Source organism: Schistocerca gregaria, chromosome X (assembly GCF_023897955.1).
Source record: "Schistocerca gregaria isolate iqSchGreg1 chromosome X, iqSchGreg1.2, whole genome shotgun sequence".
Classification (NCBI taxonomy): domain Eukaryota; kingdom Metazoa; phylum Arthropoda; class Insecta; order Orthoptera; family Acrididae; genus Schistocerca; species Schistocerca gregaria.
In genome coordinates, this window is record NC_064931.1 from 831,517,794 (window position 1) to 831,543,322 (window position 25,529).

General features: G+C 38.3%; 1 protein-coding gene across 4 annotated transcripts in view; it reads right to left on the reverse strand.

The window, feature by feature from the left end:
* Positions 1–25,529, reverse strand: part of LOC126299335 (WD repeat-containing protein 7) — a 324,063-nt gene that overhangs the window by 58,451 nt on the left and 240,083 nt on the right. For all 4 annotated transcript variants that reach the window (XM_049991168.1, XM_049991166.1, XM_049991167.1 and 1 more), the window contains 2 exons: positions 10,822–11,031; positions 8,969–9,155 (listed from right to left, as the gene is read on the reverse strand). In XM_049991168.1, coding sequence (XP_049847125.1) covers positions 8,969–9,155; positions 10,822–11,031 — 397 coding nt within the window. The remainder of the gene's footprint in view (positions 1–8,968; positions 9,156–10,821; positions 11,032–25,529) is intronic.

The window sequence follows — 25,529 nt, forward strand, 5'->3', positions numbered from 1 at the left end:
AGTAAAGATTAATTTGATTTTGATACATCTTCAAATGTGTTTTGTTATTTTAATTGTTATTTAATCCATTACAATGTGCTGATAAATATGCATGGTGCACAAACATGGTCAATTTATTGGTTTTTACGAAAATCATGAAATACTTATTGTATACTTATACAAGTCAAATAAATAAAATCTCCTGTTTTGCATTCGGTTAAAAACAGTAATCCAAGAGAATGTTAAAACAAATTAATTAATTAATTAAGCCTGCTTTCACTGACCAGACTGTAACAAACACGATTTTTAGGGTTGTTTCTTTATTTCTGCAATCAGAAAACCAAAAAAGAGGAAAATAGGAAGAGTAAAGAGGACAATTCAGGTGGCATAAAATCTAGCGAGATGGATCCAGTGCCAGTTACACAATCTAGTCTGATCATCCAAGAAACAATAGTAATAAAAACTTATGCAACTCACTACTGAACCCACTAGAAGGATTGGAATCAGAGTCTGTAAATTCTGGCAGTATTACTGCTGAGGTAGCTTCTGAATCTCATGCATCTGAATCTACATTGATTCTGGAAGATGAAGATAATTTTCATGAAAATGATATCGGGCAGTGGGTTGGACGATCTTTAGTAATGGTAACCAAAAAGTGAAAGGAAATGTTAAAGCAATGCTGGATACTGCCAGAAAATTATGATTTTGCTGGTGATTAATGTATTTGAAACACAAATTCAATCACACATAGTTAGACATGTACAAACTTGCTTACGCAAAGAGATTTAAAGGTGCATTTGTTTTGCGTTTTATTTCCACTAAACATTGTACAGGGATCTCCAATTTTCCAACCAGTCACGATGTATAAAGAAGCACACAATTAATGTAAAGCACATGTAGATATAGTCAATGGCACAGAGAGTTTTGTGTGCCTGCCAACTTTTTTTGGCAACACAAAAACAAATGTACAGGTTGCAATGGAAAGAAGTCACACAAAAATTACTGAAGACAGTAGAAATGTGTTACAAGCTGTAGTCAACGCAATTATTTTTTATGGAACTCATTATTTGCTATTGAGAGTAAAAGCGAAAGATGATGGTGTATTTCAAGATTTGCTTACACTAAAAATTGAGTCTGATGATGAAATTTTGAGCAAATGCTTACAATAAGGATCTGTGGTATCCTAATTAGAGAAAAACTGGTCAGTAATGTCAAAACTGCAAGTGCCTGCAGCATTTTGGCTGATGAACCCGTTGACAGATCAGTAAAGGACCAACTATCGACAGGTCTTAGATATTCAGAGGAAAGGGAAAAAATGTTAAGGAAGAATTTATGGGCTTTGTCAAGGTAGAAAAATTGGACATGCAAATTAATGGCTTCAGCAATGCACTAAACATTGATGTTGACAAATGTGTGGGACAGGGCTATGACAGATGTGCTATGAAGGTGGAAAAGATGATAAGAGTCTAAAAAATATTGAGAGAAATGTATAAAAAGGCTTTATATTTTCACTGCATGTGTCACAAATTAAACCTTGTAGTAAATGACTATTATGATGTCCCCGAGATCTGCAACTGCTTTGGAACCGTAAAAGATATGGTAATTTTTTCAGGGAATCAGTTTTGCATCAAAAATATCATTTTGTGTGAAATATTTTTTTTTTATTTGCTTATAAACAGAAATAAACCACTAACCAGACTTTTAGTTAAATAAGTGTTAAGGCACTGACTGGTACATTTCAGACATGTGCATTTCTTTTTGCAGCAATGTTGCTTGTGCTGCCTGGCTGGCTTCCTGCAGTTGCCTAGCAATGAACTGACCCTACTGAGTTACCAGTACCAAAGATCCATCACATAGACTATCAATAGAATAGGTTGTACTTCCTACGTAGAAACTTTCATCGAAACTATGTACAAGATATCCCTCAAGGTAACGGTTGACCTTTCACAAAATAAACTCTAGGCACACATTATAACACACAAACACACATCTCATGCAAAATATGACAACATGCTACTTCCTCATTTGCACAACACCCAGTTCATATATTCTCATTATTGTGGTACACAACACAAAACAAATAGATAATAAAATACCAGACACCTTAATACACTGGTGTGGACTGCCTCTCCTTCCTCTTAACCCCTCTACCCTTTCTCGGGTCTGGCACTGGAAACAGTGGGACTGAATCTAGTGCACACTGAAAAGGACATATAAGTCCGACACGTACAACCATTGTTGGGCATCGTTCACTGGCGAGGTTATCTCAATCACTTGATACCGACCTTGATAGTGGGTGATAATTTCTTCATTTAACCGTTTAGGGCGTAAGGGCTTATCACCCATTGTCCTGCATAGTACTTAGGTAGTTCAGCATTGAGCTGACCCCTCTCTCATGATATTCTAGGGCATATGTACTGGCTTTCCGTATTGTCTTTCAAAGTCCTTGTAATTTTATACTAAAATTTCACAATCACTCCATTCTTCCCCACCTTAGATTTAATCATCATTTCAGAAGCGACAGTATTTTCCAGCCATATACCACCTCATATGGTGATAGATGTGTGCTTTAATGGATCTTGGGTTCACTGGCCTCTTGTTAGCTTTTGTACATGGAATATGTTGTTCACTTGCTTCAACCTGCTGTGCACAGCACATAATTTTAACATACTGCTCCACATCTTATCTATGTTTATGCCAACAGTGTACTCAGCTGCCTGCCATTCAGTGGTTCTAACGATCCCATCACAAGATAACATGTGATCACGTGCCTGTTTTAATGCTACTTCCCACTTTATGACTGAAACCACAGCACAGTCCAAACTTAGTTATCTTGCATAATACGCAATCATGTATGATGAACTATGACTGCATTACAGACAGTTTACACTCTTCATCAGAAGCTTATGCACTCTGTCACTCCACACTGGAATGACCTAATGCCAATAACACACCAATCATTATACTGAGACCATTTGCATTACCATGATGTCTACTAGTTGGGTTACTTACAAATATCACATTCAGTTTCAGCATCCAGCACACTAATTGACTATATGGATCTTTTGATGCCAATAACCATTTCTATGCTGTGTGATCTATTACTACTTTAAACTTTTTACTATACAAATGGCAGAAGTAGTAAGTCACACTACATATGAAGCTTAGCATCTCCTTCCCTGTGGTAGAATAGCTACTCTCTACTTTGTTTAATTGTCGTGATGCACAGACGAGTGGATATTCCTTCCTCTCTAATTCTTGACTTCACACACAGCCCAGTGCACGATTACCATCATCACATTATGATATGAAATCTTTTTCATACTTCAGAAATACCAGTATCAGGCTAGCTGTGAACAATTCCTTTCGCTTTCCAAATATACCTTCACTTTCTGATATTCAACTGTATTTTACCCCTTTTGTCAATGAGTGCATGAGAGATCATACTATATCTGCAAATCCTGGGACAAATTTCCTATAGTTATTCATTAACCACAACAAAGGACTGCAATCATCCCTATTTGAGTTGTTTGAAAACTTTGTGTGCCATTCATCAATCTAGGATCTGTTCGTATTCCCTCATGACTAAGTACATGTCCTAAGTAATTTACTTCTTGCAGCACAAAGTGACACTTTTCAACACCAAGTGTTGTGTGTGCCATGCTTAATCTCACACCAGATATACTGCTTTGACTTTAATCCTGTGAACACTCAGTTCAACAAATGTTGAAATGTGCCCAGTGCACTCTTTAATCCAAATGGCATATGCTGATACTGGTCGGGACTCCAAGGAACCATAAATGTCGATTTCAGCTGGTCCTCCACTGCTACTTCTAGCTGACGATAGCCATTCCTGTAAATCTACTGTGGAAAAATACCTACAATGTCCCATGTTGGTCAGGTTCTTTGTTATACAATAAAACTTGCTCAAAACAGAATCACATGGGGCTAAAATAATTTTCCTAGTTGGACTACTTTCTGGACTACACAAAACTCATGAGGTAACATAAATTTGTCAGGATCATGTACAAAAGTATACATTTGTAATTATGCATTAAATAATTCATAAACCTTCACTCCTGCACAGTAAATGTTCATTCACGGTATATTGTACAATTAAACATTAGACTATTACACTAATTAACAAATAATACAGCATTCGTGTATTTTTATTCTAAATTTAAATATTTTTATTGTTGTATGTACTTACATATTGTTCCTGTGTTTATTTACTTTACATTTCACTTTTTTCACCACATATCAAGGAGGAAAATCTGTCTGAATTTCCTGTTCAAAACTCTTCTCCCCCCCCCCCCCCCCCACACACACACATACACATACACAAACACCCACACCCCTCCCCCTACCCAATTTTTTGCACTATACAATAGTTCCAACAGCTTGTGAGAATTTGTGGTTGCTGCAAATTGCACATCAACATTTATGCACGTAATAGCTTCTTCATGCGTATTATCATTTTGCTTCTCTTCTGCCTTTTGTTTCTTTGTAATCATCTTTTGTGTTGTAGATTTCTGTCATATCTGTTGCTGAGGTAGAAGTGGAGCAAGTTGACAGAAAGTCACCACTTAAAATGTTTTGCATTTTACTTATTTTAGCAATTGGTGCTGCATTTTCTTAAGCTTTGATGGCCAAGGAAGCCTCTTGTTCTTGACGTAATTCTCCTGAGGATCTTTCCTCTTTGAAATTATCCAACTGCCTATGCAAGCCTATATTACCTCCCCTTATTTGAGCTACCCGATGTAGTAAAGTTTTGAACGACTTTCTGAGTGATACCCACCTGTGTGTGTGTGTGTGTGTGTGTGTGTGTGTGTGTGTGTGTGTGTGTGTGTCACTCCCTGTAAAGCCTGTAGCTAACACAGCAGAAAAAAACAATATGACAAACACAGCATGACAAAAATGGGTTGAATATTAGCAATACTATAACACCTTCTATATTATTTACTCTTTATGCCTTGGGGTCAACCACACAATCCCTGGCATTATGACCTTATCTTCTACACTTAACACAAACTGTAGGTGATGCCTGAGACATGCCCTCTGTGCTCAGTAAGTTACATTGTTCACCCTGACTGGGGGCAAACTAACATGTACTCCTCTCACTCTAAACACCCTCAAATCACTGTCTAAGCCTACAGGCCCATACTGCACTCGAAAAGCAAACCTCCCATGCTCTGCCATTGCATAACACTCGAAGGGATATCAGCCAGAGAGAAAAAGTTTGTTTCCTCTCACTAAACTGTGCTGATGATGCCATATGCTGACCCAGGAGGTTGCTAGATGTCACTTCTTCTCACTACACTGTGCTGATGATGCCGTATGCTGACCCAGGAAGTTGATAGATGTCACTTGCCACTTCAGACATCATAAAATGTTAGGAAATCATTCCAATACATTTGGATGAATGGTAGGTGTGAAGAACTAGTTCTTCTGTTGTCACACGTAGGCTCGCCACTCCAATAGTTGTGAATGAAGTGACTAGCCAGAAGTTCATGGAAGGTCAGGTGCGGAAGGCACTGAGGTACAGACTTTGAACCAAAGACACCTCAGAGACACCCAGGAGTTGGATATTTCAAATTTCAGGAGGCCCAACCCAGGTGGCACCGCTTCATACCCTGACAGCACCAGATCTAGGTGCTACCCATAGACCAGTGACTAGTAGAGACAGCAATCAGATGTAGGACCTGGCTAACCTACATTGGATTGGCAAATATTTCAACACATACAACCGTATTGCAGCAGATACCAGCACAAACCCCACTGATAGGTGTATGAACTTCAAGCACCATCTTGCTTCTGGTTCTAGTTTTTGTAGCCTGTACCTATCTATAGTGGAAATCATCACTCTCCTGAATTCTCCATCACCATATACCAACTGAGTGGGTCACCCTTAGAGAGTAAATAGTCATCAAGCACACCATCCACTGGACATTGTGAACTGGACTGGATCAGTGTAAACGTATTTGGAATGAGAAGTGTACATAAATGTAAAAAAGGAAAAATATAAAATGTAATGTTTAATTCATTTGTAGAATTAATATCAGTCTGCGATTCAGTGGAACCGATATTCTGAAGGGAGGAAGATAGTTGTGACATCTACATCTACATCTACATCCATACTCCGCAAGCCACCTGACGGTGTATGGCGGAGGGTACCCTGAGTACCTCTATCGGTTCTCCCTTCTATTCCAGTCTCGTATTGTTCGTGGAAAGAAGGATTGTTGGTATGCTTCTGTGTGGGCTCTAATCTCTCTGATTTTATCCTCATGGTCTCTTGGCGAGATATACGTAGGAGGGAGCAGTATACTGCTTGACTCTTCGGTGAAGGTATGTTCTCAAAAGCCCGTACTGAGCTACTGAGCGTCTCTCCTGCAGAGTCTTCCACTGGAGTTTATCTATCATCTCCGTAATGCTTTTGCGATTACTAAATGATCCTGTAGCGAAGTGTGCTGCTCTCCGTTGGATCTTCTCTCTCTCTTCTATCAACCCTATCTGGTACGGATCCCAAACTGTTGAGCAGTATTCAAGCAGTGGGGAACAAGTGTACTGTAACATACTTTCTTTGTTTTCGGGTTGCATTTCCTTAGGATTCTTCCAATGAATCTCAGTCTGGCACCTGCTTTACCAACGATCAACTTTATATGATCATTCCATTTTAAATCACTCCTAATGCGTACTCCCAGATAATTTATGGAATTAACTGCTTCCAGTTGCTGACCTGTTATTTTCTACATCTACATGACTACTCTGCAATTCACATTTAAGTGCTTGGCAGAGGGTTCATCGAACCAGAATCATACTATTTCTCTACTATTCCACTCCCGAACAGCGAGCGGGAAAAACGAACACCTAAACCTTTCTGTTTGAGCTCTGATTTCTCTTATTTTATTTTGATGATCATTCCTACCTATGTAGGTTGGGCTCAACAAAATATTTTCGCATTCGGAAGAGAAAGTTGGTGACTGAAATTTCGTAAAAAGGTCTCGCCGCAACGAAAAACGTCTATGCTGTAATGACTTCCATCCCAATTCGTGTATCATATCTGCCACACTCTCTCCCCTATAACGCGCTAAATGATAAGGGATCTATCTTTCTATGTATTCGCAGCACATTACACTTGTCTACATTGAGATTCAATTGCCATTCCCTGCACCATGCGCCAATTTGCTGCAGATCCTCCTGCATTTCAGTACAATTTTTCATTGTTGCAACCTCTCGATACACCACAGCATCTGCAAAAAGCCTCAGTGAACTTCCGATGTCATCCACCAGGTCATTTATGTATATTGTGAATAGCAACGGTTCTATGACACTCCCCTGCGGCACACCTGAAATCACTCTTACTTCGGAAGACTTCTCTCCATTGAGAATGACATGCTGCATTCTGTTATCTAGGAACTCCTCAATCCAATCACACAATTGGTCTGATAGTCCGAATGCTCTTACTTTGTTCATTAAACGACTGTGCCTTGCGGAAGTCAAGAAACACGGCATCTATCTGTGAACCCGTGTCTATGGCACTCTGAGTCTTGTGGACGAATAGTGCGAGCTGGGTTTCACACGACCGCCTTTTTCGAAACCCATGCTGATTCCTGCAGAGTAGATGTCTAGTCTACTGACAGCAGCTTTCCCTAGCAGAGCTCGTAAACTGTAGCTAGGTGAGCCAGCACGCTGCCTGTAAAATTCTCCTGGTAGGTCCACAATATTGCTGTTATGGTGCAAGCCACCAGCTTGGCACAGTGGAGACCTGAATTACCTCACACCATGCTGTGTGGGCCTCTCTAAGTGATTTGAATTGATGCCCAGTCCATATACGATCAGTGCGAGCCAGTATAAATGATGGCCAATGAAGCCCACAGTATCTACTGTCGACCACTAACTATGCTGAGAACACCTACAGCAGATTGTTTATCTAACGTGAGCCATGCAGTTTCATCTACAACTGTTTGCTGCTTCCACTAGCTGTTGGTCTATGGTGTGCGCCTTGCACTGATGCTGCTGGGCTACAAGCTGGCACAATCTGGCTAGGGCCTCCTGCAGGCTGAAATAAACAGACTCCTGGGCTTCTCCAGGGGTCTTTGGTTTGCAGTCCATGCCTGGATGCCTCCTGCACCTGACCTCCTACAAGCTATTGGCTGGTCAACGAATTCACATCTAATGGTGTGGCTAGCCTATGCACAAGTCTGCTGTTGTTATTTGCCTGACATATGCAAGCATGATGTAGCTACGTGCTTGTTGAGGTGCTGATGCTGTGCCTTTATTGTTGCTGCCTTTCCGGCCTGAAGTCCTTGTGCCAGCTGCTATCACATGCTGTCATGTTTTGCTGGTGCCAGTTCTGCGACCTGAGGTCACTGCATGCCACAAGACACCATATACAAGGTTGTATGAATTCTGATGACTAAAATATGTTGTTCATACCATTCTGTGTATAACTTCATGATGGCTGAGGAACTGATTCTTTGCACCTACAGGCCAACCGACCATCTTGAGATGACTTTCTGACAATTTATGGTGTCAACAACACTTGGGCCATCGTGGCACCATACTGCAAGTGATTAGAAGAGATCTTTACCCAGCAGTGGGACCTTAATGGATGACAATAATGACAGCACTGGTCACAGACACCATTATTAACAGAATCACATATTAATTTCTTTGCTACATTGTTACTTCCGGTTATAATTAATGTTAGTAGTTCTTCACCACATGGACAACAATTTTGTACATTTAAAACAGTTTCTTATTTCAGACATAAACCGCTGGGCTTAAACTATTGCTCCACATTTTATTTCTGGCGTGATATATATTCTATGTTTTGGTAGTTCTCATTACATTCAACACACAATTTTTTAATTTGTTCTTGAGTTATGAAAATTGGTGCAAAATGTGTGATACATGGCAGATAAATACAATCTCAGGTGCCTAATGGAATGTGAACAATACAGGAACAGAATTAACATTTTCAAATTACCTTGGCACAAGCTTATCAGCATCACAGCAAAGTTCAAGCAGACCAAGAAGCACCTTAGATACATCAAGATAAGGTTCCCACACAGTGAAACCACGTCCTATCAAATCAATTGCTGCACGTCTCAAGGGTGTGTGAGCCGGAATACGTGGAGAAGGTGGTGCTAATAGTAGCTGTGTAAGAGCTATACCTATAACAAAAAAGACTCATAAGGCAAAAATACTGTTCATGGCTCTTCCATGTTTTATGTTTTACTATAATTAACAATTCACTTATAATTTCATTGGAGTTATGAGATGAACAGATTGCCAATGAATATTTACAAATGCCTAGTGATGCTCAACAACTGCAAGAACAACCATATTTCATGTATGCTGAACATCTAACAATCACTACTTAGATCTCAAAACTGAAGTGCTTCAAGCAGTGTATATCTACAGGGTGTTTCAGCACAGCAGTGACAAATTTTCAGGAGAGAGAGTAGACCTAGATGCTGGAAAACCACATAGCAACGCATCGTCGGAAACACTTTTTTGGTGCTGTAGTGATTACACAAAACACGAGAAATGAAGGACACGAACAGGAATATATAAGAATGAAACCAGGCAATGATCATCATCAAAGAAGGTGTTCAGAATTATGAGTCCTGATCATGATACAGGCCTCACATTTCCAGTGCAAGGTAGATCTGGTGTCCTGAACTATCCCAGCAGCTGCCGTGATGCATGCAACAAGTTCCTCAGCAGTTTTAATGGGGGTTTCACACTCCAGAGGAGTACTAGAGGCAAAAATGAGGTCTGGCAATCTCCATGCACTGGAGATGTGAGACCTGCATCACAGTCCGGGCTCGTACTTTAGAATACCTTCTTTGATGATAACAATTACCCATTTTTGATCTTATTTCTTGGTTTCTGCTGTACTACGCATAATACACATGTTTTCTCACCCTATCTGTGTCCTTTCTTTCTTTTTGTGTGTTTCATGTTGCAATAGGGATGAGTTTCCAACTGTGCATTGCTCTGTGATTTTACATCGTCTAGGTGTGCTGTATCTTTCCTGAAAGTTTGTATTTGCTGTGTATAAACACCCAGAATATGAAAGTAAAAAATTTACCTATCATTTCAGTCTGACATCTTGTCGAGGGAGAAGTATGTGACCGATATAACATTTTAACAGTTTTACTGTTAGATATATTTATTTTTATTTGTTCACTCCTATCGGGTATCAACCAACACTAGTCATCTGTAGATCCAATAATGAACTTGCTCTAAAATCTTGTCTAACCATAATTCATGTGTTGGCACTATCAGTCACTGGTTGTGACAAACATATGGCTTGGGGGTGCATAAGATGTTACCCCAAGCTGTTTCTTGCAGTAGCAAACAGATAAAAGTAACAGAGACTTGGAATAAAATTGTTTAAACATGAAAGACTATTTACTACCAATTTCTCTTATAGCTACTACAAATCAACACTGCATTAATGCTGTGGAAACAAGTTGTAAGCTCAGCAGGAAATTTTCAAAGTTGCAAAGAAAATATAGAGAAACCTGTAAATGATCTGATGACTTTCTGTAAAAGCCAACCAAGTCAAACAACAAGCATCTTCTGGCTAATTTCATTGTTGAAAAAACATGAGAACACGGCATGTAACTCAAGAAACATTAACTGTTAGCAGTAACTACTGCATAGTGAACATAAATTGCACACTTATAAGAGACAAAGAAAATCTTAAAAAGAAAAAAACAATTCAGCTGAGTATGAATACACAGAAAACAAACAGCAGTTTGTATATTTATCATACTATAATATAGTTTATGAGACTCACTGGCTAACAGTATTATGGAAATGACTTACTTGTCAGCATTGCGAGGTTGTTGTTTCCAATACCAAAGCCTTCAACAACGGAAGTTTTACGACGCTGATCGTCACCAGCCCGTCGTCGTCCAGATGCTTCACCTCCAACATCTTGCCCAAATTCAGCACCAATTACACCCAGCAAAACAACTGCTGTTGTTTGCTTCCGTTTCAATTCTGATATGCTTGAAGGCTTGCGCACACAATACTCTGAAAGGAGACACACACACGTACAGTTCAGGATATGGGTTATAGTATTTTATTTAATAGAATCCATATTTTAACAATTAACATGAATTACAAAACCTTCATAACACACACACACACACACACACACACACACAGGGAGAGAGAGAGAGAGAGAGAGAGAGAGAGAGTCAGCACATGCACATGTGTGTGCACTCGCCTGTGTGCATGTTTGTAGTCACTAGCAATGAGATATGAGTGAATATTATAAAATTAGTTTTTGTGCTTACAGCTAGCTCGTTTATGAGTACCTATATACAGCAGATATTTTTACCCAATGTAAAAACCCCTGTGAAACTAGACCTTAATGAATATATGCCTGCATATATAAACTTGTTAACTTTAGAATATGTTTATTGTTGTATTAATTTGTTATCTTTATCACAATGCCCCAAATGGTTAGAGGATGAATAAGCAACTAATATTATGAAATGTAAACACAATTCTTAAAACAACATACAGGAGTAAAATCCAGGTAAGTAACAGAAGGGGGAGCATACTAGTTGAAATCTCAACCAAGCCATTTATACTAGTGGATATCCTGTGGACAGCAACGAAAAGTCACTAGCTGAAGTGGTGACAGAGACTGCAACTTACACATTCCAACAGTTCTTTTGAGAAATTCATTAACCAAATGAACAGTGGTCAATAGTGGACAACATTTCTTTGCGGCCACGGGTTCAATAAAAGCAAGCAGAAGCTATATGAGCAAATGTCCATAATGTCACTATGTCTCATATGTGCTCATTAGCAAACTTTACATAGAGCAACGAGCATGCCATTTGGAGAGTAGATGACCATGCAGCATTGTTCAAAACGTACACTAGTGCCAGCAGCAGTGTAGGGCCTGTTTGTACGTGTACAATTTTGATCAATAGTTCCTATGTAGGAATACATGAGTGGTCTACCGAATTGTAATCCTCTTGTGGACTAAGTGCATTAGCAATATTGCCCTTTTCTCAAATGTGCAATAAGTTTGCGAACAAAGAAGATATATTCATTCTCATGGTTTGCATGTGTATTGCCTAACATTTTGAGGGAAGCAGTTTTTTATACCACAATAATTGTCTATTATGAGTATTTGTTTGGTAAAAACTGTGACTTATCATATTATTTAGCATTAGAATGCTTTTATAGTTCACAATTTCAGACCCACATAAACAACCTGAAACATAAATATGAGATGATCTCTCACCACAACATAGATGAATAACAAAATGGGTACAATGACTGGGTACAGAATTTACCGATTTCTAGTGATGAAACACCTGTCGTACCTGCTGTCTTTCAACAACAAATTAGAGCTGGAAAAGGTTTTTGTACGATGAGGCACAGAGTACATTGTTGTTTCACAAGCATATTATGGATATACAATACAAATTATGTTTATAGATGCAAAGCATGGATTATCAATGGCACACTACTTCCACTGAAAACAATTTTTGACAACTCAAATCAATAAAATAAACTTACATAATATGAGCTAAAGCACTGTTTTATTACACAGTAATGAAATAAACTATAATTATATCACTCTGTTGGCATGGACAGGTGTTACTGAAACACTAATGACCCATTCGAAGAATTAAACAGTGCAGCTGCATCAGATCCCAACCAACCGCTTATTCCATTATTAATTATCTTGTAGAAAACTTCCTCATTATTGGATTGTGCTGCTAGCTTGTAATCTTTTCTTGCATGGATCATATATTTTTTTCTTGCATAGCTTGCTTTGTATTTTATATTACTGCTGCTGACTTGGACATATGACAACACAATTTATCACTGTGTTAGCTGAAGCAATAATGAAGGAATAGGAATGGATTTGCAATTGTGAAACAACAATGAAATGACGCAAAATCATTTATTAGTGTTTGGTGCACTCTTTACACAGGTGTGTCTGCATGTCTGTGGCATTAAGATTCAGAGACTAAACATAATAACTGTCATAGATAGCAGTCCAAACAGAACTCTATAGATTAAATAGTTATCTTTCAATGTGTTACAGTAGACAGCGTATATGACATCGACTCCAGTGCCATGCACCTACCAACCATCCAAGTTGACTACTGTGTGTGTGTGTGTGTGTGTGTGTGTGTGTGTGTGTGTGTGTGTGTGTGTGTGTGTGTGTGCGCGTGTGTGTGTGTTTAATAAATGTTTGTTACCTGTTTCATACTATGTTACCCATATTAATTATTTTAGACATTCTGCGCTGTGATCACATATGCAGCAAAGTGTGCATGCCAGTTACCTCGTACAGCAATGAGTATTATGCGGTAGGAGGTTTGCTTCCTGCTATCTTTAACACTGGAAGTTTGACGTGTTTTAGTAAATACAACAGTAATAATTACAAGAAAGGCATTTTTCACTGTGGTGCAATCTTTCCACAAAATTTCAGTCACTACACTTTCTCTTCCAAATGCAAAAATATTTTGCTGAGTTCCACCAACAAAATGAGAAAGGACCAGTGTGATAAAACAAGAGAAATAAGATATTGCACATAAATATTTAACTGTTCATTTACCCCCACATGCTATTGGAGAGTGAAACAGGCGTGACGTAGATTGGGAAGTGTTTCTACAAACCCTCTGCCACGCAGTTGAGTGTGAATTGCAGAGTAGTGATGTAGATGGTTTTCATGGTTTTAAAACTTATGATTATTTGTTTGTTGTGTAGTTATCCAAATATGTGTTGATTAATGGATAGTGAGAGGAAAATGTAAGGTTTTTGTGTTATGAGGAATGATGTGGGGGTGGGTAGTGGAGTACTATTTGTGTGGATCATGTAGATATAAAACCCATTGCTGCCATGTTAACAGTTATGAGAGTGTTATATTTTATTACTGGGATAGTGCTGGTTATGTTATTGGATACACTGTGTTTATTTGTGAATGCTTTTGTTAAATTGTAATAAATTTCTTTGTGGTCAGAATATGAACTGCATAAATAATAAAAATATAGCTATGCTCAAAGCAGCGCCTCACAATTTTTTATTCTGTTCTCAATATCAGTTAAAGTATTACATGACATCCACCTTACTCGGTCAACTTTCCTGCTTGATTGTATTGACATCAGTTATGTGCAAAAATGGGATTTTTTTGTGTTCATAATGAAGGAAATGGTGATGCTAACCTTAATGTGTGTGACAGAGCTTGGAGTGGACAAGTGCATATGGCAACCAATGTGACATATTGGAATCGGGTTGATGAACTTACAAAAACTGGCTCTGAGCACTATGGGACTCAACTGCTGTGGTCATCAGTCCCCTAGAACTTAGAACTACTTAAACCTAACTAACCTAAGGACATCACACACATCCAGGCCCGAGGCAGGATTCGAACCTGCGACCGTAGCAGTCGCACGGTACCAGACTGCGCGCCTAGAACCGCGAGACCACTGCGGCCGGCGATGAACTTACAGGAGCAAGAGCAAGGGCAGCGTATCACGAGATGATGATGATGATGATGATGATGATGGGTTTGTGGGGCACTCAACTGTGTGGTCATCAGCATCCGTACAAATTCCCAACCTTTGCACTGTCCATACTTGCCACTTTCACGAATGATAATGAAATGATAAGGACAACACAGACATCCAGCCATCCATCTCAAGGCAGGTGAAAATCCCTGACCCCACTAGGAATTGAACCCAGGACCCCACGTTCGGGAAGTGAGAATGTGACAGCGAGACCACGAGCTGCGGACGTATCACGAGAGTGTGAACACGCCATCATTACAGAAGTGCAGTACAGAGAAAATAGTGCATGGTGGGTGCCTCGAATGTTCCCTCCTGACATGACAAAGAGGAGACTGGATACATTCTGGCAACTTCTTGTGTGTTTTGAGTATGGAGTTGCCAGGTTCCTAAACAACATTGTGGCAGGTAATGAAAGCTGGGTTCACCATTTTGAAATGGCTCTGAGCACTATGGGACTCAACTGCTGTGGTCATTAGTCCCCTAGAACTTACAACTACTTAAACCTAACTAACCTAAGGACATCACACACATCCATGCCCGAGGCAGGATTCGAACCTGCGACCGTAGCAGTCGCACGGTTCCGGACTGAGCGCCTAGAACCGCGAGACCACCGCAGCCGGCTCACCATTTTGAGGCTAAAACAAGAGAGCATTAGTGGAGTTTCACCAAAAAGGATCACCACCATCAAAAATGTCAAAGACCATGCCATCAGCAGGCTATGTCATGCTCATAGTGTTCTGGGATGTTCAAGGTGTGGCACAACCATAAACTCTGCAAAGTACTGTGAGACCTTCAGAAAACTGAAAGCATAAATTTGAGAGTTCATCCACACAATGAGCACTCTCTTCTTCAGCGTGACAATGCCAGACCACACACGAGTGCTGTGACATCTGCAACAATCAGATGCCTTGGGTTTACTGTCATCGATCATTCTCACCTTCAAGCAGTTCACTTTCATAGTGACGAGGCAGTGTAAGCAGAGGTGAGGTTGTGGCTCCATTAAGAAAGTCAAACATTTTACACTGACAGAATCAACGAAACTGGTCTCTTGTTGGGAGAAATGTGTTCGTCACCAGGGTGATTATGTTGAGAAATAAATATGTAGACATGGAGATTAAAGGAGCAGAATGTTAGTAAAGTTGGTTTTATTTAAAAATAATGATGAATATTATGGTTCAGGATACCCACGACTGTAGTAATTAATTGGAAACAAATTACTATATTATGACTTTCAGTCAGTCATGAGGCACCTCCCATGGTGTTAGGCTCATAACCACTTGGAAATGGTTGTGGTTGAACTGGTGGTGGCATTAGAAAAGAAAATTCCAACTTGTGCTGTGCAAGATTTCCAATTTCTCCACAGTTTCTTTTCTCCCAGGTTAGCTAGTTCAACAATGTATACACCAGGTTGAAGTTGAATTGCAAATTTTGAACAGCAAGGTGGTATGCATTACAGAGCACCAGTGGAGAGAAATGAAATGCGGCATATAAGACTATCGTCATATGAATGTGAGCAATGCTACTGTATAACTAGCTTAAGTAGTGGGCAATTATGTATCTATATCAGAGCTGGCACACTCTTTAAAGACAGAAGAAGATCTGACCACAATTAGTGTAAATAAACATTTTGAATTTGCAGTCAGTGAGCTAACAAAGCTAGACATCCATAAGAAGCCAATCATTCCGTGTGTGAACCACTCATCTGGTGATGACACTTTCTTCAACAAGCTGACATCCTGGAAAGTCTCTAAGCCCCAGAACAAACGTAATAATATGTGGATACATGAATATGAATAGAGGTTTTGAGGCTGTGCCACAAATGGTAAACACAGCTATTAGATCATCAAATAGTTGATCATTGGTCTTAGACCATGTATGAGAGCATAATGCCTCTGAACTTTTTATGTAAAAGCTCTTAAAGCTTCTGAAACAACACAGAATTTATTAACATTCACTTCTTTATTGCTCATGTCTATATATTCATTTCTCAACACAGTCACCCCGACAACCAATATGCTTCTTCCAATGATAGACCAGTCTGTTGCAATTACTGCAGAATGTTTGGTTTTGTTGGTGGTGCCACAACCTCACCTCTGCTTGCAGCACTTCATGACTATCAAATTGAGTTCCTTAAAGGTGTTCTTTATGTTTTGGAAACAGACGGAAATCAAATGCGACCAAGTTGGGACTTTAGGAAGGATGATCGATGACAGTGAACTCAAGGTGGCAAATTATATTGCTAATGTCATATTGCTTTTACGTGGTCTGGCATTGTCATGCTGCTTCACGTGTGGATAAACTCTTTGAATTCAAAACTCGATTACAGCCTGCTGTTTCTTATGGATAGGCACAGTTATGTTACACTCAGCCCAGTTAACACTACAATTCAGAGCCCTTTAGTGACACAGAGGTGTAAAAATACAAACATGAAGAATAAAGATGTAGAATGTTAATAACATTTGTTTTATTTATAAAGGTTTAACAGTTCTCACAAAAACAATTAAGATGCATTACTTTTCGGGAGGCCCTCGTACTTTAATACGTTGATAGGAAAAATTGTGAAGTGTTTAGAAGAGACCTTGGCCTTTGAGAGCATTATTTTTAGATATTAAATTAAAGACTGGCTTGATAAAACCCACAAAACTGCATGCCTACACAAGCATCTTCTCGGAAAGTGAAATACATACTTGTTATAAGGCCCAGGCAAATCAATCCTGAGATGAAGTGTATATGGAAAATAATGTACATACTAAATTCTCTAAATTATGCACATTGTTTAAATTAATTTTTGGGGAGACATTTCTGAAAGTGGCCCATTCAACTGTAGCCACTTTCGAAAATAACTGTAGGTAATGGAAAGAGATCTCAGAAACATTTCTCAGTTCTTTACAAATGCACTGCACTAATTCGTAGTTCCCAGATTGTCATCACAGGTGCAAAAAAGATATACAGGAGAGTACTCCTTTTTAGGAAGAAGAAAATGAAGATCTCAATGCTTTGTTTTTCCTGATGACATCACCATTTGAGGAGAGACAGAAATGGAGGTTCAGAGGAGACTAGATTACTGGAACACAAAATTTAAAAAATTCATGTTAACTGTGAGTTAGAACAAGACAGTGGCAATGAAGATAAGCAGGACACCCAAACCTTGTAACATAATACCGAAGGGGGAGAACGATGAATATGTCAAAAGCTTCAGTTATCTGGGTAGCATCATATCACGCGATGGAAGTTCCAAACTAGAAGTCTTAAACAGAATAACAAAAGGATGATGATGATGTTTGGTTTGTGGGGTGCTCAACTGCGCGGTTATCAGTGTCCGTATAAGTTCCCAACGTTTGCTCAGCCCTATCTCGCCAATTTCATGAATGAGGATGAAATGTTGAGGACAACACAAGCACCCAGTCATCTCGAGGCAGGTGAAAATCCCTGACCCCGCCGGGAATCGAACCCGCAACCCCGTGCTCAGGAAGCGAGAACTTGACTGAGAGACCACGAGCTGCAGACAATAACAAAAGGATCTAGCTTTTTCCACCAAGTATGAAATCTAATCTGGAAAAAGGAAGTCCCTCTAAGAGCCAAACAGACCATGTATAAAACTTATCTCCTGCCAGTCATGATGTATAGTTTAGAGGCCTGTGTCATAAATAAGAGATAAGAGGGTCAAATACAAGCATGTGAAATGAAGTTCCTTAGGTCAACTCTACAAAAACCTAGGAGAGACAGAGTCAGAAATGATTATGTAAGGAGAGACCTGCAGGTGACAATGACTACAGAGGAGAGGATGAGTGCTTTGAGATTGAAGTGGTTAGGTAATGTGAAGTGAATGCACCCGACTCAAACTCTACACCAGTATTTGGAGATGGAGGTACCAAGAAGAAGACCAATTGGGTGGCCTAGAAAGAGATGGACAGACTAGGTTAAGAAAGATTTCAAGAGGAGAGGATTAGCATGGGATGTAATGGAGAGAGAAAAGCTATACCATGACAGAAACCAATGGAGGCACATCGTTCACGAAGTTCCTACCTGGCTCGCTGGAAGGAAATCCTGATGATGATTACTCCTTGTTGCAAAATATCATTCAATGTGAAAAAAAAAAACATAATTCATAAAAAAAGCAGTGTAGGATGTCATAAAACATGAACCTGGAAAAGACAGGCACAAACTTAACAAACAAAGAAGTCAATGATAGGTAGAATAATAAAAAATCATCAGGAACTGGCAAATATTATTATTGTGACACGCCGATCATTCAAAGTGCCGCTGCACAATTACGCGCGTACTCTACATGCGGCACTGTCTGCCAGCCATGCAGCACCCGCGCCACCTAAGCGGCTAGCCAGTCAGCGTCTGCTAGACTTGGACTTAGTGCAGATTTGACCGTTACTGTGTACACATGCCTTACGTGGTCTACTCGCTCTGTGACTTACATGTATTGTGTCGTCTTTTGAAATATAAGTGTTCAACTTGATGTTATAACAAATGTGAATGACTATTTCACTGGTATTGTAGAGAACTTGCGACCAAATCTTTCTGAGAACATATGCAGCATGAACAATGACTTGCACAGCAAGGACAATGATGATGATTCCCCATAAAAGAGCTTAAAGTCAGCAGGCACAGATAAGGCTTCAATCAATGTTCTGAAGATGTGCATAGAAAGCATACAAGCCCCATTAGCAAATGTAGCAAATAAGTATTTAATTTAAGGCATTTTTCCAGAGTACCTAAAGCACACGTGAGATGTGCCACTACTAAAGACTGACAATGTGCAGAGTATTGAAAACTGCAGGCCCGTTTCACTACTTGTCTGCATTCTAAAAAATAATTGAAACAGTCATGAAAGAAAGACTAATGAAATGCAAGAATATGCACAACCCTTTTAATGAAGCACAGTTTAGTTTCCAAAGTGGGATAAGTACAATATCGGCTATTACAAAATTCACAAAACTGGTGCTTGATACTCCTGACAACGGTGATTGTGTTACTGATATCCTCTTTAACTTTTCCAAAGTCTGAGTCCGATGGATGTAGCAACTGTGACTGGAATCCACATGATGCTGGGTTATGATCATACCCATTTAATAACAGTGATAGAGACAGAATTGTTACAAAGGGCATTTCAAATGTTGATCTTCAAACAGTTTAACTGATTGCAGGCAAAGACAGTAGAAAATTTACCAAGCATCACTTTGTCCCTGTGACAGGAATTCATGATTAATTAATCCTTCAAAGTCAAAGAAAATGATCAGCATGACTTCGACATTTGACCCAACCTGATGAACTTTTTATTGGTCTTGGAGAATCTTTTCCAACTCATTTTGAAGACCAAATCTTTGTCTCAACATCTTAACTGTTGACCCATGTATCATCACCAGTTACAATTCTCTTAAGGAACATCTAGTTCTCATTTGCATGATCCAAAAGCTTTTCATAGGTTGTGAGGCAAAGGTCTTTCTGATCTTGACTCAGGAGCTGTGCGATGAACTTTGCACCAACACGATGCATTCCACGATGCTGTGTCAGAGTTTCATGATATGATCCAATTAAGATGTTACATCCTTCTGCAATCTCTCAAACAGCCAGTCTTTGATTGGCACACTCAATTTTGTTGACATTTCTGACACGAGTGTCACCAGCAGAATCGAAGTGCATCCTGAACAAGGGTCATCTTTAACCTCCGTCTGGTCATTTTTAAACCATGTGTAACAATTTGTAACACAGAGTACGGCTTAAGCACTCATCGCCACAGGCTTCCATAATTTGGCGTGTCTCTGCAAAAAAAAATAATTAATGCAGACCCATTGCTGCTCTAACTCTGTCATCTCGAAATTTGAAAACTGTGCAACATAACGTTCTACTCAATACACCACTGAACAATCAATAACAGACATACAACAATGAAACTTCCAGCAGTAACAAATTGAACACAGGCATGTGCAGGGATGCCAACCTCATTTCATTCCAACACACCATTGGCATGAAATTAGGAATATTCTGGAGTTTTTTCAACAGACCTTGTACTCTAACAACAAATTTGAAATAAAGAGACCGGTTAACATGGAGTGACAGCCAGAAACAACTATGCTGTTGGTGATGCTTATTATTTTAGAATGATCCAAAAAAAAACCTGTTATATCCAAGTTAGCTAAACTAGATAAAGGATTTGACTACACAAAAAGAACTTTGAGAGAGCTCTGCTCAATACTACCTAACCACGAGTATAGTTTCTTGGATAAAAATAATTCTTTACCACGGAGATATGATGAATGAAGCCTTGGAGGTAGCAGCATGCATTTCACATTCCAGAAACTATTGCTGAAAGAAAGGGACTTTTTACATGAGCTGTTAAAAATAATTTTAGATGTGACCTGTCGTTAGTCTCACGAAATGTGCCTTTTAGGGGACATGGTATGTGTTCAATATGTAACTGCTGGAAGTTTCATTGTTGTATGTCTGTTTGTTATTGTTCAGTGGTGTATTGAGTACAACACTGTGTTGCACAGTTTGCAAATTTCGAGATGACAGAGTTAGAGCAGCAATGTGTCTGCATTAAATTAAGAGATGCCGATAATGGTAACTTCTTTGGATTAACTGAGTTAATACAACCCATTTTTAATAGAATATACAATTTACGTTAAAAGCTGTCAAGAGTAACATGAAAATATAGTGCACTACTTAGATTGCAGAGCACAGAATCATTGCGTGGGGATATTATACCGTATTAAAGAAAATCTTAAAAGAAAGGTGGGAAGCTCTGTTTTTTCCATTTATTTGTGATGCTATTCCAGAAGTGTTAAAGACTGAACAGAATATTCTGATTTTAAGTTCTTTTTTTAACAAATAGGAAAATAAATGGAAAATTCATGAGAGGTTTCTAGATATTTAGATTTACAGAAAGAGACTAGTGATACAATATTAGTAATGCTATCATTGATGTATTTAACAAGCATGATATTGATTTACAGTACTGTTGTGGACAGTGCTTTGATAATGGATCAAATATGACTGCCAAATAAAACGTTTGCAAACAAAAATTAGAGATATTTGTCCACAGGCAACATTTTCTCCTTGTGCAGTTCACTCTCTGAACTTAGTAGGATTACATGCTACAAGTAGTAATGAAGCAGTAGGTACATTCTTCAGCTGTCTGAACCAGCTGTACAATTTCTTCAGTACAAGCCCACAGAAATAGAAAAGGTTATTAAAATGCACTGGCAGTCGATTTCTTTATGACCTGCCTGAAACAAGATGGAGTAGAAGAACTGATGCAGTGAAGCCTACATCAGAAAAATTACCAAAAGAAACTTTAAAATACACAAGAAGTTCATGCAATTTGTATTGTGATATGATAACAAGAAGTAAATGGTCTGATCAAGTGTTCCTTCAAGTTTAAAACACTGATTTTCTTGAATATATAAATGTAAGAAGTTTGATTCTGCAGTCAAAGGATGTTCCCTTTAACAGCAAAATGAAAAATATTAAAGCTCTTAAGTTACCATAGATTAGGATGTAACAGCTCTCTGGCCTGAATTCTTTAGCAGAGCTAAAAAATGTCTGTTGAAATTGTGATTGAGACAGTGTTTTGAAAAAAGAGAGAAGGGAAATGAAGTTTTTCTTTGAAGAATCTCATTGGGGTAGTAGTGGAGCACTTGACACACGCCCAGATGAAACTGAAGAACAGTTCCAAGAAGAGGTTTTTAATGTAGTCACAGACAAGATTGTTTCTCTGCTGGATTGTCAGTACTAAAAAAATGAGAAATATTTGTGCAATATTTGAAGCAATTTTCAGAATAAATACAACTTTGGATGATAGTGGTATAATTAAGAAACTAAGCAGAACTTATCCTGAGGATCTGAGTGATAGCCTTTATCAAAGAAATATGAATGTTTAAGCCAGTGAATGCACCTACTTTTCCAGATCTTACAAAGACAACAGAAAACAGAGGGTTTTCATTTCTTCTTCTAAACAAAATTTATAAGTTGAAGTTACAATTTTTGTTTGCTGAACTTTGCATTGCACTCACAATTTTCACTGCCCTATAAGTGTGTGTTGCTTTGGGTGAGAGTGGATTTAGTAAATTAGCATAATCAAAAATCATTGAAAATCAACTTTAGGTGAAGAGAAACTTGATCATCTAGCATTGTCATCAACAAAGCATGAACTGGGTTCTAAAATGGTCTTCAGTGATGTAGTAGCTAACTTCATCAGTTGCAAGAACAGTGTCAGCTGAACAATTTCAGAGAACTGTACATGGAACAATGAATCTTCTGATAGTTTCAACCAGACTTTTTAAATCAAGGTAATGAAGTATGTTGCAAAGCCTTCTCACTAAATGCTATGTTTGTTTCTTCTAGTGACTATTATCATTATTATTATTATTATTATTATTATTATTATTATTATTATTATTTTATTATTATTATTATTATTATTACTTCTTTCCTTTCTCAGACATTATGTCTGGTTAAAAATGGAAAGTGACGCAGACCTTGATCAAGCGTGACTTCCTTTTAACTGTACGGTATATGTTACATTGCGTTTAGGAACTTTCGGGTAATTGAACATGTATCAATAATTACAGATTTCTGTAGTTGTATATATAAGTTTGGATGTAGCTGTATTGCGTTAATGTACTTGTGGATATTGTGTGGTATGACTCCTGTAGTTGATAGTATAATTGGTATAATACCAACTTTATCCTGATGCCACATGTCCTTGACTTCCTCAGCGAGTTGGATGTATTTTTCAATTTTTTCTCCTGTTTTCTTCCGTATATTTGTTGTTTTGGGTATGGATATTTCGATTAGTTGTGTTAATTTCTTCTTTTTATTGGTGAGTATGATGTCAGGTTTGTTATGTGGTGGTGTTTTATCTGTTATAATGGTTCTGTTCCAGTATAATTTGTATTCATCATTGTCCAGTACACTTTGTGGTGCATACTTGTATGTGGGAACATGTTGTTTTATTAGTTTATGTTGTATGGCAAGTTGTTGATGTATTATTTTTGCTACATTGTCATATCTTCTGGGGTATTCTGTATTTGCTAGTATTGTACATCTGCTTGTGATCTGATCTACTCTTTCTATTTGTTGTTTGCAAAGTCTGCATTTATCTGTTGTGGTATTGGGATCTTTAATAATATGCTTGCTGTAATATCTGGTGTTTATTGTTTGATCCTGTATTGCAATCATGAATCCTTCCGTCTCACTGTATATATTGCCTTTTCTTAGCCATGTGTTGGATGCGTCTTTATCGATGTGTGGCTGTGTTAGATGATACGGGTGCTTGCCATGTAGTGTTTTATTTCCAATTTACTTTCTTTGTATCTGTTGATTTTATGTGATCTAAAGGGTTGTAGAAGTGGTTATGAAATTGCAGTGGTGTAGCCGATGTATTTGTATGAGTGATTGCTTTGTGTATTTTGCTAGTTTCTGCTCGTTCTAGAAAAAATTTTCTTAAATTGTCTACCTGTCCATAATTTTTCATTACTATGTTTAGGAACTGTATCAATTTAGGATCTACTTTGTATATTTCCAATATTTGTAGTAACCATGAGTGGGGTACACTATCAGAAGCTTTTTGGTAATCAATGTATGCGTAGTGTAGCGACCTTTGTTTAGTTTTAGCTTGATATGTCACCTCTGCATCTATTATCAGTTGCTCTTTACATTCTCATGCTCCTTTGCGACAGCCTTTATGTTCTTCATTTATAATTTTGTTCTGTGTTGTATGTGTCATTAATTTCTGTGTAATGACTGAAGTTAATATTTTGTATATTGTTGGTAGGCATGTTATGGGGCGATATTTAGCTGGGTTTGCTGTGTCTGCTTGATCTTTAGGTTTCAGATAAGTTACTCCATGTGTAAGTGTATCAGGGAATGTGTATGGGTCTGCAACGTAACTGTTATTTTTTAGTTAGATGTGAATGTGTTGAGGTGAACTTCTTTAGCCAGAAATTTGCTATTTTATCTTTTCCAGGGGCTTTCCAATTGTGAGTAGAATTAACTGCTTGGATGACTTCATGGTGCAAAATTATCACTGCAGGCATTTGTGGTACCATCTAGTATGTGTCTGTTTCTGCTTGTATCCACTGTGCATGCCTGTAATGTTGTACAGGGTTTGACCATATGTTGCTCCAGAAGTGTTCCATGTCTATTATGTTTTGTGGATTGTCTATTTTAATGTGTGTGTTATCTATTGTCTGGTAAAATTTCTTTTGGTTTGTGTTGAATGTTTGGTTTTGTTTCCTTCTATTTTCACTTTTTTTGTATCTTCTAAGTCATTTGGCCAATGCTTGCAATTTCTGCTTCTTTTCATCTAATTGTTCTATCGCTTCGTGTTGTGAGATTTTACCCAACCTTTTTCGTTTTTTGTCTGACATTTCATTTCTTATAAATAGTGTTAGCTGTCCAATGTCTTTTCTCAGTTTTTCTATTCAGATCTGTAGCCTGTGTTGCCATGCTGGTTTTGTGGGTGTCTTCTGTGTGTTGGTTGGTTCTGATCTCTGCCTAGTGTGTATATTTAGTGTAGTGAGTGCTCCTATATAAAACAGTAGTTGTAACTCTTCCATGGTTGTATTTTCATTTATTTTGTTGTGTATGATTGTGTTAATAGTTGTTATTGTTGTTTCAACTTGTGGGTTGTTTGGTAGTCAATGCAAGATTGGTCTAATGTCTGTATTTGTGTCTTTGTATTCTATGTATGTCAGCTGAAATTTTTCTTCAATATCTAACATGCGTGTCACTTCGTGTTTTATTTGTGCTTGTTCTGGTGGATGTCTTAAGATTTCGTTTTCCTCTGATTGTTTAATTGATGTGTGGTGTTGTTTGTTTGTTTGTTTGCTCTGGGATGTTTGAGTCCATTACTGCATTTTCTTCTTCTTCTGACTGCACATTATTTTATTCCAGTATTTGTTGTACTTGTTGTTCGATGTTTTCTAATTCTGACTGTGGTATCCTGTTATTTTTTATTATTACACGCAT